We start from the raw sequence: 17,183 nt of genomic DNA, 5'->3' as shown, positions 1-17,183 counted from the left end.
GCGCAACCTTTTGGTGTCTGAAGGAGTAATTACGTGCCACGTTAGTGAAAATTGAAAAAACCGGCGATTGATTCACTCGGGGGAATTTGTGTAAGCCGCCACAAAAATTAGGGGGTTTTGTGATCGTTTTTAAACATCAGAAGGTTTTATGGTCAGACCCCAAAGGCTAGGGAGCATGAGTGATTATTAGCCGAACGTGGATAGAAGTTAAGGGCTCATATGGCTTCTTACCTAAGTTAAAGGACTCATGTGGCACTTTTACTTAAAAATGAGGTAGTCCAGGTGTGGCGAGATGAATGAATTTTCGAAATAAGAAATGGAATAATTAATGAGGAAGAGAAGAGTGGGTGATAATAGAGTGGCTGTGTTTCCCAGTTTGTGATAAGTCACTCTCCACTCCACAAAACACACTCGCTCTTTTACTTATTTTGAAGCACAAAATAAAGATCACTAAAACCTAAAATGAACTGTGGATCAATGAACGCTGCAGCAACTCCTTCAACAGCTAGCCGCAACCCATGTCTCTCCGCTTCTCGCAATTCCAAGTTCCCCCTGTGAGTCTTTTTCTTTTACTGCTCTTTCTGGCATCTTGGTTTCAATTTTGACTGTTTTTTTTGTTTTGATAGATTACTGCCGCAAGCCTCTCAAAGGATATGCTGTAATAATGTAACAAAACTGACGAGCAGTTTGGGATTGTCGAAGCAACATGTGGGCAAGTGTGTTGGTAATGAATTGGGAGGTGCGGTTACTTCAAAATCTCTTATTGGTGATGACAAAGTAGGAGTTTTGCTGCTTAATCTTGGAGGTCCTGAGACTCTTGAAGATGTCCAGCCTTTTCTCTTTAACCTTTTCGCTGACCCCGTAAGTGTAACCACCCTTCTCTTTCTATTCTAATTCCTCAGGTCATTGTGAATAACTCTTTTCCTGCTGATTTCAGGACATCATACGCTTGCCAAGGCTGTTTCGTTTTCTTCAGAAGCCCCTGGCTCAATTCATATCCGTTGCAAGGGCGCCCAAGAGCAAAGAAGGCTATGCTTCGATTGGTGGTGGTTCCCCTCTTCGCCAAATTACTGATGCACAGGCCGAGGAACTGAGAAAATCACTTTGGGAGAAGAATGTCCCTGCAAGTGTGTATGTTGGTATGCGCTATTGGCACCCATTCACTGAAGAAGCCATTGAACAGGTATTCTGTTCAATCCTCATGTCTTTACTTAATGACACATGACAAGTTAACTGTCCTAAATTTGCTGTTTTATTATTCCCTTCTTTTTTTTCCTAAATGCACTTGCAGTATTTCTAATATTAAGCTATTTTTTTAGTTATGATAGTATCAGTTATTGCTCATTTGCTCTGCATTTACCTTTTCTTGAACAACGACAGTAAGTATATTTGAAGCTTATTAAATAATATTTGATGGAATCTTTCTGCACCACGACTTATTGTTCACTTTCTATTGTTAGTTGTACTTCGAAATGGATGCTCGGGTATAACCAGATTTATGTTATGGATAGATTGAACTCTATTAAGTATTTCATTGTATATGGCAGATCATGCTTGAGTACTAAGTGTCTTATTTTACTTTTCCGAGAAGGATAGATTAGCATGAAGTCGAGATTTCCAGTACAAATAGAATGTATTTCAACTTATCATAATTTGTTTTCTCTTTGACATAAGGTTGGCTTCATACTGCAGCGTTTTTTAATAATAAGTTAATTTTTATGTTTTCATTTCTTATGAGTGCAATAATAGTAGTGATTCACTTGGTAATTAAGCTGTTGATATTATTGCCAATCTATCAGTTTCAGCATTGTATTGGAGAATTGGGGACCTAATATTGGATTATCTGTTTTGTTATTAGATAAAAAGAGATGGAATCACAAAGCTGGTTGTTCTTCCACTTTATCCACAATTCTCTATATCAACTAGTGGATCAAGCCTCCGTCTTTTGGAGAGTATATTTCGGTACGTACAAAATTCATGAAACAAATACATCCTGCCATTTTATTGTATTTTCTGAGTAGATATTTTCTAATGTTTCAACAGGGAAGATGAATATCTTGTTAACATGCAACACACTGTAATACCTTCCTGGTACCAACGTGAAGGATATATAAAAGCCATGGCAGATTTGACTGAAAAAGAATTACAAAAATTTGATTCTCCTGAGAAGGTACTGCCTCTTTTGAATTTGCTGTTTTCTTTTGTTCTTTATTAATCTATTTTTTCCTCATTAAGAATTGGTACAAAGTTCAACTTTGAATTGCTTAACCTTCTTCCTTTCTAAAAAATATCTGATTTTTCCTGGATCAATTAAATACTGAAAAAAAAGCCTCGCTCAGTTGATATATCACCCAAGGTAGATGCAGAATCAAGATTTCTATTGCAGACTGTTTCATGGAACTAAAGGCCATTCTTAAATTGAATATATAGCACAGGCCTTATTTTTTATATATTCTCTGTAGTGTACTTGCTTTAACTTTCTCGTAAGAGAGACTGCATGTTCCCTTATTGTTCCTACTACTTTTTATCTTTGTACAATTTATTGTTGCTTAGGTTTATTTGTCTCAAAGATCTTGGGGATTATATTTCTAGAAACTTGATATTTAATCACATTGTACTTTTTTTTTTTATAAAAACAACATTGCACTTACTGAAGCTAGTTTTTTTTAATAAATCCTCCACATTATCTGTTGTTTCAATTCTTCATTTACATTTAGTATTAATGTTAGATGAGGATAGTCAGAGTCTCAAGTACAGAAATTTTGGAAAATAAGCGAGTACAACTGCCAAATACTTTGATTTACTCTTAATATACTCAAAGTTATACTATGACTATATGCTGCTTAGACTGTCATGGAGTCTGCATCTATTTCAATAAACAAAATGAAAACCTGTGAATAGAAATTGAATTTATTGGGCAGATTTTTAATGAGATGTACTGAATTTGGATAAAGCTTACTACGAAGTTTTATTATTATGCAATATGTTAAAAATTTGGCTTATGAGCAATACACCTACATCTTATGTTACCCGGGTCGACCCAACCCAACACGGATGCGGACATGGAATCCAGATCAGATCCTTGAATTGCTGTCTGACTCTTCAAGTTTCAAAGAGAAAAAATTGAAAAGAAGAAGATGACGCATGAAGATGAAGCAGAGATGAGAAGAAAAACAAAAAAGGGATACAAAGTTATTTATTATTTTGAAACTTGTGTTAACTTAGTGTTGGACAGCTATATGAACTCTTTTTTTTTTGTCAGTTTGTCAATGAGTATCTCTTTTTTTGTATTTTCGAAAATTTCAAGAGTCGCTCAACTTTAATTTTGCTAACACAAAACTCAAAAGTCTAATTTAACCATACCAACAATAGTAACCCCCTTTCTTTTTAAATTACAGAACTATTTTTCGTGATTTTTTTTACTTTAATGTGTCTAAGTACCCGTGTCCTATTTCGGATCCATATCCCCATATTTTAAATTTATAATATTAATGAGTCGGACGTGCAGATATGTGTCCGACATGGACACCTATATCCAAGTCCGGGTAACATAGCCTACATCTGTGGTTGTACATGCATAGAGAGAAAAAAAATTTGAACCAAGATAATGCTTGTTCAATTCTTTCTTGGCGCTTCAAATAACTCATTTTCTATTAATTAAAATTTGTGCTTCAAATTATTTTATGTCCTAGTGTTTCTGCTATAGTAGTTAATTGAGAATGTGTGCTCTAGGTTGTGATATTTTTCAGTGCACATGGTGTGCCCCTTGCATATGTGGAAGAAGCTGGTGATCCATACAAAGCAGAGATGGAAGAATGTGTGGATCTAATAATGGAAGAGTTAGAGAAGAGAAAGATCACTAACGCATACACACTTGCCTATCAGGTAGATCAGCCTTCAATTTTATCTTAATCTCATCATATTTTGATTTGTGAGCATTCACTTTTGAAGAATGGACTTCCACGATTTGCACCTATAGCAAACGATAAGATTATTATAGATGTGCAGTAGGATATGTTGTGTTTCCTGTTGAAAACCTTTCCAAATGGGAAGTTACTAATGTTTCACTTTCATGGTGGAAATTTGATGATTTAGGTGTTGGTTGGTTGAGATAGTAACATTCATTTATTTTATTTTATTTTCAAAATACTCTAGCAGGTTTTAAATACTCTAGCAGGTTTTAAATTTTGTTTTAGAAAGTGAGAAGTTGTTCAGTTGTCACTCAGTACCTGTAGTTACCACATCTGAAGCCCAAAATCCGGAAAGCAAAGGATTGCAAGACTGCTGAGAGTCAGAAATCATTTAGTCAATGACAATTTGAGTTGAATTTGGAAGATTAAAGTCTATTAGCCATTCCGTAGACCATCCTGTGTAGAATCTAAAACCAAATATTTTTGAGATATGTATAATCTTATGATAGTATATAAAATGGCTCTGAGTTCGATTGGTGAATTCCAGTTGTAAATCTATGGAAGCTGTTATATTTGGGGTTTTACCTTTTGTTATGTAAAAGTACATCAATTCAGTTACCCCTTTGAATGATCAAATTATTCTTTGAGATAATCCTAGCACATTAATCTTTTCTTCACCCTCACTCTTTGTGGGCTTTGTATGCTTTAACATTGGCGAGTTACCTGATATGGTTTGAATGTTCTTACAGAGCAGAGTTGGACCTGTTGAATGGTTAAAGCCCTATACGGATGATACAATCATAGAACTTGGGAAAAAAGGGGTGAAGAATCTCTTGGCTATCCCTATCAGGTATCTTTTTTTATTTCAGTTGTCATTATGCTCCTGTGATGATTTCACTGAAATTTCTTACTTGAAATAGATCTCTGTACTTGCTGCATCTTGCTTCATTGCAAACTTATTATTTTTAGTTTTGGTAATTGAACTCCTATAGATTTCTGAAATCTGGATATCTGTACTCAGCTTTGTTAGTGAGCACATTGAAACTCTAGAAGAAATTGACGTGGAATATAAAGAATTGGCTCTCAAGTCTGGTATAGAAAAATGGGGACGAGTTCCTGCATTAGGATGTGAACCGACCTTTATTTCAGACTTGGCAGATGCCGTTATCGAGTCTCTTCCTTATGTTGGAGCTATGGCAGTCTCAAATCTTGAAGCTCGACAGGTCACCATGCTAACTTTCTATGATTTTTTTCTCACCATTAAAATATTATGCTGGTACTTTTCTTCTTTGGACAACACTAGAGTCTAATTGCAGATTGGGACATTTCATTTTATCTATGCTGTGATCATATTCATATGCATGTATGCTCATTCATGTTTTTCCATTGTTTGTTGGGCATGCATGGAAACTGCAGTTTGCAAATCTCTCTCTAGTTTTATGTGTCAGTTTGTGGATTCAGAACTACACATTTTTTTAGAGCGAATTACTCTAATACCCCCACGTATGTTATAATTCACACTTTCGTCCCTCCTGCTTGAAAATCAAACGATATGGTCCTCCACTTTTTTTTCTGTCAACAGTTTAGTCCTTTTGAGTTTTGACTAACTCCAAAAATGAAGGACCATATCGTATGTTTTTCAAACAGGATGGGGTGAAAGTGTGAATTATGACATATGCTAAGAATAATAAGACTGTAGTTTCTGTGACTGAAACAAGAACATGTGTTGTTGGTAATATTGTTCTAAAAATCCATGACTGAGCTTTTTTATGGCGCTGCAAATTAAAGATGGTGAGAGACTGGTGTCTCTCTCGGTCTCTGCCTAAGTTATTCAAATTCTATCCCTGCTTGTACCACTGAATTTGGTGGGGTATGGCACTGGTATTTAGAAAGGCATACTGGGTATTCTTCTCCTAGGTAGTGAGCCACACATGCTTTATCTATGTCCAGGAAAGTTTACTTTAGGGCCCAGGTGCAGTTTAGGTGACACGTGAAGTGTCCAAGTGTTTCAGGCAGGCAATTGCCTGGTTCAGTTGATGATTAATTTTTAAATTGTTTCCTGTTACGTAATCACTTATGATCAAGGGCATGGGAGGATAAATTGTGTAAAACTAAGATGTCAATCATAGAATTTATAAGGCAGTAGCCGTTAGCAGCTGTCTTAGTGAAAAGGAATTCAGTTGTTATAATTGTACTTAGTGCAGTACTATAAAGATGAAAAATACTGGAATTAGGATATTCTGAGAATAAAGGTTTTGCCTCATTGGTTATTATCAGAAAAAAGAGTTAAAAGAAATTAAGCTTTAACTCATGCTTTGGTTCTTTCTCTTTAGTTGTGTTCTCTAGGCCTTAAATTGTCTCTGCTGTAGTCCCATAGTAGTTCTATATTGGTAATATGGGTAAATTCAAAAAAAAAAAAAATATCTCTGACTAATTAACTGACATGGTGATTGTACTAAATCTGGTACTTAGGAGGGAAAATAAGGACTCGAGTTGGCTTTCCATTCTGGAGCTGGCTTTAGGAAAGGCTTATGATCACATTGTTCTTTGAACTTGTATTGGATAAAATTTGTTAGCATCATATAAAGATTGATACCTGTAAAATTAAAGAGATGTAGTAGGATGGACTTGAATATTATCAGATCACCTGGACATGGATAATAGTATAATACTGAGTTAACTCATTGATTATTTTCTGTCTTAAATAATGTAGTTTTCCAATTTTCATATGAGCATCTTAGAAGATACAAGTTCTTGTCATAGAGTTCAAGTGAGAGCTTTTTTATTCTTCTTTGATTAAAGATAGCAAAATAAAAGCCTGTTTATTGAAGGCATAGGGCCTACTCAAAGAAAAATAGTTTTGCTCAATGCTCAGCTATTAGGAATATAGGGAAAAAATGCTAGTAGTTCTTAGTCTTCAGCTGCAAAATTTTTGAGAGTGGGAGAATCGATAAGTTAAAATAGGGATTAGGGAAAGGAAGTTGATGATGAGATAAAAGAGAGAGAGGAGAGAGATGGCTGGAATTGGGAAAGAGAAACAGGAACTTAGGCAGAGCCGGAGAAAGTACAAAGACTAGGAGAATGGTGGTAAGACCAAAAACAGACAGGCCTCTATTTGAAGAAGAGCAGAGAAGAATGAGAAGATAAATGAGGGGAGAAATGATACTCACTCAGTTAGAGGGAAGAAAATCCTATGGAGCATCATCTTCTTCTGCTCTTCTTTGATTTACATTGAAAACATTTTTCAAACCGTCAAGTGCTTGCCTTTTTTTATCTTCTTTTCATTGCTTTCAATTTTAATTGTGTATAAAACACACCATCAACTAATATCCATCTCTATAATAACAGTTTAGGCTGAAAATATGTGATAGATAAAGAAAAAGAAGTGGAAGTTAAAATATAACAGAACTATTCTTCCTAAATAACAAAAAAGAAGTGAAGCGGAAACATAAACCTCAGGAAGCCTTCCCTGCCTAGAGGCCAGTGAAGGTGCTAGAGTGAATTTAGTACACCTCATATCTAAGGTGGTCTGTGTCGTACCTTAAACACGTATAAAGAGTGAAGATACAGTTTAGGTCCTTCTTCTACGCAGCTTAGATATAAGGTGTACTGAATTCAGTTTATTCTTTATGGAAGTCTGCACTGCAAGCACCTTTGGTTGAATAAGATCCACTTTCTGAATGTTGTTTTTCCTGTTGTGCTCCTTGTTTATTAATATAATTATTATAATATTTTTTGACTGAAACTGCTGAATTTTCTCCCACTGTTTCTTGTCGGATCCATGCTTTTCAAATTTGCAGTCTTTAGTTCCACTTGGCAGCGTGGAAGAGTTGTTGGCTACATACGATTCAAAACGTAGGGAGTTACCATCACCGGTGACAGTGTGGGAATGGGGTTGGACAAGAAGTGCAGAAACTTGGAATGGAAGAGCAGCTATGTTGGCAGTTGTTGTTCTGTTGGTTCTTGAAGTCACCACCGGGCAGGGTTTTTTGCACCAGTGGGGTATACTTCCTTCGTTTCAATAGACAAGAGCGTGTACATAAATGTAAATTTTGTTCTACTTTTGCATTAAATTAGCATACTTAAACCGGATCTTGAGACATTATTGTTCATCGTCCATATGGGTTGGTTATAGTACAAGCGCAGGCTGAGTAGCAATAAATGTGGGTGATGGGAAGAGAAGTGTATTATAGATGTCATAATTGTTTCCTTTTGCACATGTATATTCAAATTTTGTTGCTATTCTTGGCCTATTTTGTTTGATGATAATTGCAATTGGATTGGATGAAAAGAAGTCCAGAATCTAACCCTCATCTCTTGTTGGTTTGCAGTCTTGTGAAATAGAGGGTACATATGCAGCACAACATGAACAAATTTACTACAGTTGAGGACATTCATCCAATCATTTATAAGCAATAACTGTTTTGCATATTACAACACACATGATCTAGTAAGTTTTAGTTTAACTCATTAATTAACAGCAACACAACAAAGACTGTATAATCATTTAATTGACTGGATATTCTCCACTGGCATGGACCTCCTTCACTCTTTTCTCATATTCATCTTCTTCTTCTAGTTCTGCGTCATCCACTTCCTCCTCTTCTTCGTCTTCTGCGCCCCACCCAAAGCCCTTCACCGGTACAGATGATGGAGGTAGGTTTCTTGCCTCCGACACAATTTTCATGATCTCCTCCACAGTTTGAGCAGAGTAGCTTGCGTTATCTCTCTGGTAATAATTTGCTTGACTCGACTCCCTTAGTTCCTTAGGTAAATTCTTCAAGAACCATGGGTGGCTTTTGATCTCTTTAAGTGTTATCCTCTGGAAAATAATACATCTCAATTTGATACACAACTGTGACCATAATCTACAACAAACATAATTGACTTTATAAACATACTCTTAAAGGATTTGCAACAAATATGCGAGAGAGCAGATGTCTACAGTCTTGTGAGACATGAACATAGTCCGGGATTTTATACTGTACAGCCATTATTTTCTGCAGATGAAGATAAAAAAGAGTGAAAAGGCAAGTAATGCATCCATCACAATTCAAACATGAACCGTACCTGAATTGTCTTCCTAAAATTCTTAGGGTCATCTTGATCTTCAAAAGGGTATGCTCCCACAAGCATTACATACAGTGTGACTCCACATGACCATACATCCGCCAACTATACATGAAATGGGAAAAATATGAAATTTATTGAGTGAACTATGCAATCACATTTAAAAACCAAGCATTTTCCTTCACATGGTTTTCAAATAAGTACATAGTATTTCACATTATGGAAAATAATTTGAAAACTAATCGATTCATTTTGTGTGAGATCAGCATGGCCTAGGTATCTTTCTTAAAAGATGTAGCCAGGGGAAACTCTCACTGGCCACTATATCATCACCGAAAGCTTTTATCGTCAATTAGTTATAAGATCAATCTTCCATCTTTATCTGGTGCATCGAAAAGTGCAAGATACCTCTCTACTATATGTAACAGATGAGATCTATGTTAAGTTTTATGTGTTGATCTCTCCTGACTAAAACAAGAGAACTCCACAAAAGAATTACGAGTGTCAAAATTAAGGTCTTTAGACATGAGTTTTTGATAGAGTTATATTACCAGTCAAATTCAATACCTAACATTCCTAAACTTGAAAGAAAACAGAAATGCACAGAGGGTAAATGATGGAAGTTAAAAAGTCAAAAAAGGCAGCGCTGATCTATTGTACATCAGGCGATCAAATTCCATATTGAACCATCAATTTGATATCAGCATTAGGTATCTCTGGGTGGACCTTTTGTGTTGAAACTTATATTCAATTTGACCACGTTATTTTGCAAGGCAAAGAACAGATTAGGATAGACATAAAGAAACAAATGTGTTGGCATGTGCAGTAAAGATGGTTTATAAATTTAGGTAGCGGATGAATTCAAGTTGCCAAACTATAGAAAATGACAAGCTAAAGTGGTGAAATTAGGTTCACTATGCAAGCTAGCACTATCACTTCATTTATGGTTGCACATGGATATCATATTCATCCAGAGAATCACAATAACTAAAATATTTACCTTCCCGTCATATTCTCGCCGAGAGAGAACTTCTGGAGCTATGTATGCCGGAGTTCCTACAGTCGATTTGGGCCTCGAATGCAGCACTGATGACTACACACCATACACCAATTAGCAAGAAAAAAATGTGAACACAAGTAAATGAAAAACACACCTTCTAAAACAACAAAATATGCAAACCTTAGAGTAACCGAAATCACAAATTTTAAGGCGAGGAGCGGGACTCCCATCTAAGAGTGTGTTTTCCAATTTCAAATCTCGATGACAGATTTGCTGTTCGGAGTTAGAAAAGAAGCATACATAATGAGAGACTTGTTCTACTTATGAAAACAGAGAGACTTGGAGTGGATTAGATTAGATGATTACCATAAAATGACAATAATCGACACCAGAGATGAGCTGCTGAAAGAAATATCTAGCCTCATCTTCACTGAATCTACCAGCACTGCAGATTCGTTCAAAGAGCTCCCCACCAGCTGCATACTCCATCACAATGGACAAATGGGTGGGCGTCAAAACGACCTCCTTGAATCGAATAATATTGGGGTGCCTCAGTGATCTGTGATTAATAATCTCCCTCGCCACATTCTCATCTATCTGTGAAACATACATACTATAAGGAAATAATAGCACAAATTAGATGAACAAAGAAGAAACCAAACCAAACCTTGTGACCTCGCTCGATATATTTCATGGCGACGAGCTGTTTGGTTTCCTTATGCCTGAGAAGCCTTGCGACCCCAAAATTCCCAGCTCCCAAGTCTTTGACCACCTCATACTTATCCATCTTGGTACAGAAGCTGGATGCAGAGGTGGTTGTATAATTTATAGTAGAGATTGCCGAGTGAGAGTGTGAAAGTGATGGATTGTAGAAGAGTGAAATGGCACGTGGAGGGGGTGTTTTAAAAGAAAAGAATAATTAGGAGGAATGGGAATCCATTACCAAACTTAAATTCAACCCAATAATGCAGCTTGCTTGTTTCTTGTTTTTAGTTGAGTTACTTGGATCTCTAATGGCGCCGCGCTCATAGGATATTCTGACTTTTAGCATTCCCATTTTTCAAATATACTTCTTCAATTTTCACCTTCTTGGCATATACCTTTTTTTGGATGAATTTTATTTTTAATTTGGAGATCCAAAAATACGGAATTCTACAATTAGGTGTTTTTTTTTAATGGAATACTAAATACTTGTGAATGATCGTTTTTAATTTTTTCTATTTTTTTTCAATCTCTGAATTTTTTTAATTGTTTGCCGATTTTTTTTTGGATTTTTTCCGCTGCGGATGCCCTGCCTAGGTTCTGGGCATCCGACGGGGGCACCCGGAATGGAATTTAGGCGTCCTCGCCGAATGCCCAGAACCTAGATAGGGCGTCCGGCAGGGACGCCCGGGCCGAATTTGCCGGCGTCGGCCGGTTTTTTTTATTTTTATAAATTTTTAAAAATATAATTAGAATTGAATTTAATTATAAATAATTATCCGATAAATTAGTTAGTTAATAATTCATATAATTAGTATGTAAAGTAATTATGGTTCCAGCTTTAGGGTTTATGGGTTAGTTTAATTAGTTAAAAATTAATGAATATTATAGTTTGTAATTTAATAAATATGTTTAATAAATTTTGTAGTTATCATTAAGAGATTAAAAAATGCAATCGTTATTTTTATCTTTTATACAAACTATGGACTACTTTTTATAAATAAATTATTGTATTGAATAGTAATATTAATATATTTTATCTAGTAAAATGATAATTAATTATAGATAAATTAATGAATAAAGGATCACTTTACTCCCTCAACTTGGCACAAAGTATCAAAAACGTACAAAGTAGAAAAACCAGATCACTTTTATCCTGAATTTGGCAAAACCATGTCAAAAAAAACCTTATGCTGATGTGGCATCTTAATTGGAGAGTGAGTTTCTTAATCATACTTAAATACTCATTAATCTTAATTAAATCAGGGGCATTTATGAACGTTTTTTCAAAAAAATCAATTTTTTTACAATTTCCGGCGAGGAGGAGCTCCTCCTCGCAGGAACCTGCTACTGCTCGTCTCAGACGAGTAGGTCGGTGCTCGTCTGAGACGAGCAGCACCTTGCTCGTCTGAGACGAGCAGCACCTTGCTCGTCTGAGACGAGCAAGAACTGAGGCAGCAGCTCCTCTTCTCAGGCGTGCTCCTCCTCGCCTGAGAACAAAATTTCTTTCACCTGGGTCAATTTTAATTTTAAGTGTATAATTTTTTTTATGGTTTTTGATTTTATGAAATTAATAATATCTATATAAATTAAAAAAAAATTGTAAAAAATTTAAAATTGGAGGCAGTTTATAGTTAGCACAAAAACGGACTTTAAGGACGATTCCAGGCACGCTCGGTCTATACGCCGACAACAAATGAAGGAAGGTGACGGAGTAGACGATTTTGACTCGGACAGATCAGAAATCATGGCCAAAGATAAACAGCAGGTTAACCAATCGAGCAAGGTACCGAATACTTCGGGTACTGATAGGAACCTCCCGTCGGACAAGAATGATGCAACCGATGATTCAATGAACTACTCACGTCAGCTCCCTCCATCTCGCCCATCTTTGTCACAAGCTGATTTTTCGGCCATGAGGGGCGAAATTTCCCAAGAGAACAAACAGATGTTCGACGATGCGATGCATCAGATGTCTAAAGTGATGAAAAACATCATGGCCGATCAAACATCGGTCCAACGGCAGATCCAGGGTAACTTGGATGGCCTCAATAAGGCAATGGAAAACTTGGGCCGACTCTTTTTTATGCAATCAATGCCGATCAGGGTTACAGGCGGGCTGAATAGAACCAGACACCGAATCGCTTCGGATATCCAGGTAGTTCGGCCGTAACAATGCAGCAACCCAGTAAGTTAGGGTATACTTATGAGTCGGTTAAGCTCTTGACTAGGAAGGAGGCCGAATCGGCTGGAAAAGCCGATCACCCGGGGCAAGTACTTCAGCTCCCCAAGGCGAACCCAGACCACAGGGGGTCGCAACTGGAGCCAACGCCCAAGAACTAAATATGGGCGAACGTTCTGCTATGGAAGGTAGCGAGCCGAATATTTATAATCAGGGGCAACTCATGGACATGCTGGAAAAACTTGGGGTCAATTTGAAACCGATGCCCCGCCCTTCGTATATGAAGCCTTATTCAGATTGGATCGATAAGCTGTACCCTTTCCTAAGGGGATACAAGGTACCCGACTTCAGTCTGCTTTCGGGCGAAGAACGGGGGCAATCGACGGTCGAACATGTCGCCTATTTTTTAGTTCAATGCGGCGAGGCTGCGGTTCATGATTTCTGGAAACTCCGGCTGTTTGCGAGTTCCATAACAAAAATGGCATTCACTTGGTACTCACGGTTGTCGCCAAACTCGGTGGAAACCTGGAAAGATTTGGAAATCCTCTTCCACAAGGAATTTTACAGAGCGCCACCTGATGTCACCCTCGCCGATCTGGCTCGCATATCGCAGCTGCCAAGTGAATCGGCAGAGAAATGCATCGGCCGGTTCAGGAATCTTAGAACGAGGTGTTCCACTAAGATGTCTGAGGTTGATTATTTTCCAATGATGGTGAGAGGGATGAGTTTCTCAATGAGGGAGCACTTTGAGGGTCATCGGTTTCGGGACTTATTCGAATTGACGAACAGGGTGACTAGTTACGAAAGGCTTCTACAAGAGAAGGAGCAGAGACGAGGGGCTTCCAAAGGTACCTACTACAAGGACCAACTGGACATAGCCGTGGTATCGGACAGCGAGGATAGCAGCTCAGAGGACGAAATCAATATGGCCGAATTCTTGGGCACTAAACCCCTAGAATGTTCGGCGCTGAGAAAACCGGGTTTCGTAAAAAAAAAAACAAAACAACGGTAGTGCAGAAGGAGTACTCCTTCGATTTAACCAAAGCTGACGAAATTTTTGATGCCCTATTAAAAGATGGGCAAATCGCCCTTAGTAAGGGTCACGTGATCCCACCACCAGAGAAAATGGTCGGAAAGGATTACCGCAAATATCATAACTCTTGGAGGCATAGTACGAATAACTGTGTGAACTTCAGGAATGTGATCCAAAAGATGATCAATGAAGGGAAACTTTTATTCTAAACTAAGAAGGAGGTTGATGCGAAGTACGTGTCTATTAACACTGTTCGGCCTCATTTTGATAGTTTTTTTTGGAACGGGGACAGATCCAGAGTAAGTGGAATCCAAAGAAACCTAAGCTCAGGGTGGAGACAGACGGCTCTAAATGGCGAGCAGAAAAGGAGCGATCCCAACAACAGAAGAGAAAGCGTCACAGTTCGCCCACCGCAGAGGTGACTTTCCCATCATGCAGTACTTGTTTCGACGCACAGAGGGTCGAAAAAGTAAGGGAGCATCCCAAGACATTTAAGCCCAAATCGCCCACCGAACAGTGGCAGAAACATCAGCCGTAGCGGGAGTCTAAGACAACCGTGTTCAAGAGGATTTTTCGGCCAACGGAGGAGACCCTTCGTATGACGAAAACTCAGAAGAGGCGAATAAAAAGGTTAAGACATGAGAAGCGGGCCAATCATAGCGCAACCAACTCTTCTATACAAGGTCGATTGACGCCCAAGCCTGCGAAGGCGAACAAACCCATGGCTGAGAGATTGGGTAGTGGGGCACGGATCGACACAAATGTTGAGCCACACGAACGCAGGACGACGATAATGCGGAAAATATAGGTTCCAAAGAAAGATATCGAGAAAGATGGGATAACCGGCGATACCCATGAGACGAAAGCTCATAGCACTGAGACAGAGGGCGAATGACAATCTTACAAGGACATCCTTGTTTCCCACCAAGGTGGTTAGCTGAAGGCGAAGGTACCCAGAGACCGGGAAGTGATCGTCTCATATAAAAAAGGGGTGCTAAAGGCATGGGTCCCAGTTGTCAGGGACGAATTCGGAGTAAAAGTGGTTACACTCCCTTATTCATACAGAAGCAAGCCTGGATAGAAAGCGACCTTAAAAGGTGGTGTGATCGTCCCAGAAGACGGCAGTTCCAATAGAACGGCAGTGGTATCGCTCAGTAAACCACCAGCAAGGATGACACGTCATATTCGGCCACTGTATATCAAGGCCGATTTAAACGGGGTAACGGTCAACAGGGTTCTTATTGATAACGGAGCAGGGGTAAACATACTCCTAGAAAAGATGCTCAAGAAGCTCGGTATAAATTGGGACCAATTGGACTCAACTGATGTCTACATGACTGATTTTGCTGGAGCGAGAGGCTGCAAAATATGAATCCCAATATTTTTGAAGATTTACTCGACGATGGGATGCATGTGGAAGAAATAGAGTCCAAGAAGAAGCGCAATGCGCCGACAGGAGGTTATCGGTCGAACTACCAGTCTGCTAGCAAAAGCGCTAGTGTGAACTTTGTACAAAGACATGGTCCTGTAGGAAGAAAGTTCTCAGAATTCCCCATTCCTCTCACGAAGGTCTTTGACAGATTAATGAAGCAAGACCTCTTACAACCCAGACCACCCAGGAATCTGCCAAATACGAATTCACCAAACTACAATGCCCATTGCGAGTTTCATCAGACTCAGCGCCACTACACTGATTCTTGCATCACACTGAAGCATGCCATCCAGGACCTGATAGACGATGGAAGAATCACTGATCCATCAATAGCATAGCCAGTACACAAAAAGATATGTTGCCCAACTATCATGCAACTCCCCCACCAAAGGGCGTGAACACCATAAACTCTGGACTGACCTATGAAGAGGTTATGGATCCCTTCGTCGACACTAATCCCGCCAATACTGAGAAACCAGTAGTAACAGAGGCACCCCCGATTGTAGAACCGCTGATGGCTCTATTTCGACAGTTGAAATCACGAGGGTTAATAGACCATCCCCCGCTGAACGACAAGTTGTGCGAATATCACAGGGATTTTGGGCATTCTACAGAGGAATGCACAGAACTGAAGGAGGCTATTCGAGAATTGATAGTGCAAGGAAAAGTCAACTCTTCCCTCCAGATAATGAAGATTGATGAAACCCACGGAAATGGCAGAACCACCGAGGAAGTCCTGAACTCTTTCTCAGACATCAATCTCGCAACACAGATAGATCTACTAGGCCAACCATCCGGCAAATTTGATTTCAAAGTGTTTTATACGCCATCATCTAGCAGACCCCTCAGCGAGATCAAACCAACCGGATGGGTGTCAGAATTTGATCTTGAGGACCAGATAACTACCGTTCCGAAAAAATCGGCTGAAACTCTGAGTACCAAGACAGTCGGGGCCATCAATGTTTGGTACAACTCAGACGAAAACGATGACAAGGAGGATATCGTGTTCAAGAAAGGCGTAGAAATCAAACCAGAGTGTGTGAACAAGCTCGCCCCGAGGCAACCGGAGGAGACAAAAACGCCTGATGAAAAGCTGGCACGGGCTGACGAGTTACAAGAAAGCCAACCAGGAAAGACCACCTCGAATCATTCCATCTGGGATTTGCTGATACACTCCAAAGAACACGGAAAGGCTATGGTATTAGCACTGACGGCAATGACGATCGAACCAGACGTAACCCCAGCGGTAATGCTCAGCCAGCTAACTGAGAAGAAAGCAGGCGCTATAGTCTTTACCGAAGACGAACTACCACTAGAGGGTAGACAACATAACAAAGCGCTGTACATCACAACATAAATCCTAGGAAAACGCAGCAACACTATGATGGTTGACGATGGGTCTGCTATCAATGTTTGTCCTACCCTGATCCTCCCAAGGCTTAGGCTAACACCAGCAACACTGAAGCCGTCAGAATTGGTCATCAGTGCCTACGACGAGACCAAGAGAGGGGTAGAAGGAACTTTCAAGGCCTTGGTCAAAATGGGATCCATCGAGGCATGGGTAGAATTCGCCGTGTTAGATATACCAGTTATATTCTCACTGTTATTGGGAAGGCCATGGTTTCATAAATTGGGAGGAGTACCCTCTACGCTGAACCAGAAGATAAAATTCTCGTACGAAGGAGGGATAGCCACCATCGAAGGTTAATTAGGAAAAGTGATAAAACATGATCAAATTTTCCGAGAACGAGCTGATACCGAATCCAGGATTCCAAATCTCCGCAATACGATCAGAGGAAAACATATTCATGGACACTAAAGGGATCATCATGATGAAAAATGCCAACTACATG

The 17,183-nt window shown here is 39.0% G+C and overlaps 2 protein-coding genes across 3 annotated transcripts; one reads left to right on the top strand and one right to left on the bottom strand.

Annotated features, from left to right (window-relative positions):
* Positions 1 to 341: 341 nt before the first annotated feature.
* On the top strand, positions 342 to 8,470 carry LOC126655357 (ferrochelatase-2, chloroplastic). Of its 2 annotated transcripts, XM_050349496.2 has the most exons (10): positions 342 to 554; positions 627 to 861; positions 938 to 1,183; positions 1,859 to 1,962; positions 2,044 to 2,170; positions 3,733 to 3,885; positions 4,661 to 4,761; positions 4,933 to 5,134; positions 7,712 to 7,913; positions 8,243 to 8,470. In XM_050349496.2, the coding sequence occupies exons 1-10, from the start codon at positions 463 to 465 to the stop codon at positions 8,248 to 8,250; spliced, it is 1,470 nt and encodes a 489-aa protein (XP_050205453.1). In that variant the 5' UTR covers positions 342 to 462; the 3' UTR covers positions 8,251 to 8,470. The 2 variants fall into 2 exon arrangements, with proteins under 2 accessions (XP_050205453.1, XP_050205452.1); XM_050349495.2 differs by lacking the exon at positions 8,243 to 8,470 and having other exon boundaries at positions 7,712 to 8,153.
* LOC126655358 (serine/threonine-protein kinase SAPK7-like) lies at positions 8,286 to 11,013 on the bottom strand. The gene is made up of 7 exons (XM_050349497.2): positions 10,649 to 11,013; positions 10,348 to 10,578; positions 10,162 to 10,254; positions 9,982 to 10,074; positions 8,982 to 9,086; positions 8,813 to 8,911; positions 8,286 to 8,733 (listed from the first exon to the last, which is right to left on the bottom strand). Exons 1-7 carry the CDS (start codon positions 10,766 to 10,768, stop codon positions 8,419 to 8,421), a joined length of 1,056 nt encoding a protein of 351 aa, XP_050205454.1. The 5' UTR covers positions 10,769 to 11,013; the 3' UTR covers positions 8,286 to 8,418.
* Between the last annotated feature and the right edge of the window lie 6,170 nt (positions 11,014 to 17,183).

Source organism: Mercurialis annua, linkage group LG7 (genome assembly GCF_937616625.2).
Source record: "Mercurialis annua linkage group LG7, ddMerAnnu1.2, whole genome shotgun sequence".
Classification (NCBI taxonomy): Eukaryota; Viridiplantae; Streptophyta; class Magnoliopsida; order Malpighiales; family Euphorbiaceae; genus Mercurialis; species Mercurialis annua.
Note: the sequence above shows the minus strand (reverse complement) of the source record. Positions and strands in the feature narration are given on the sequence as shown.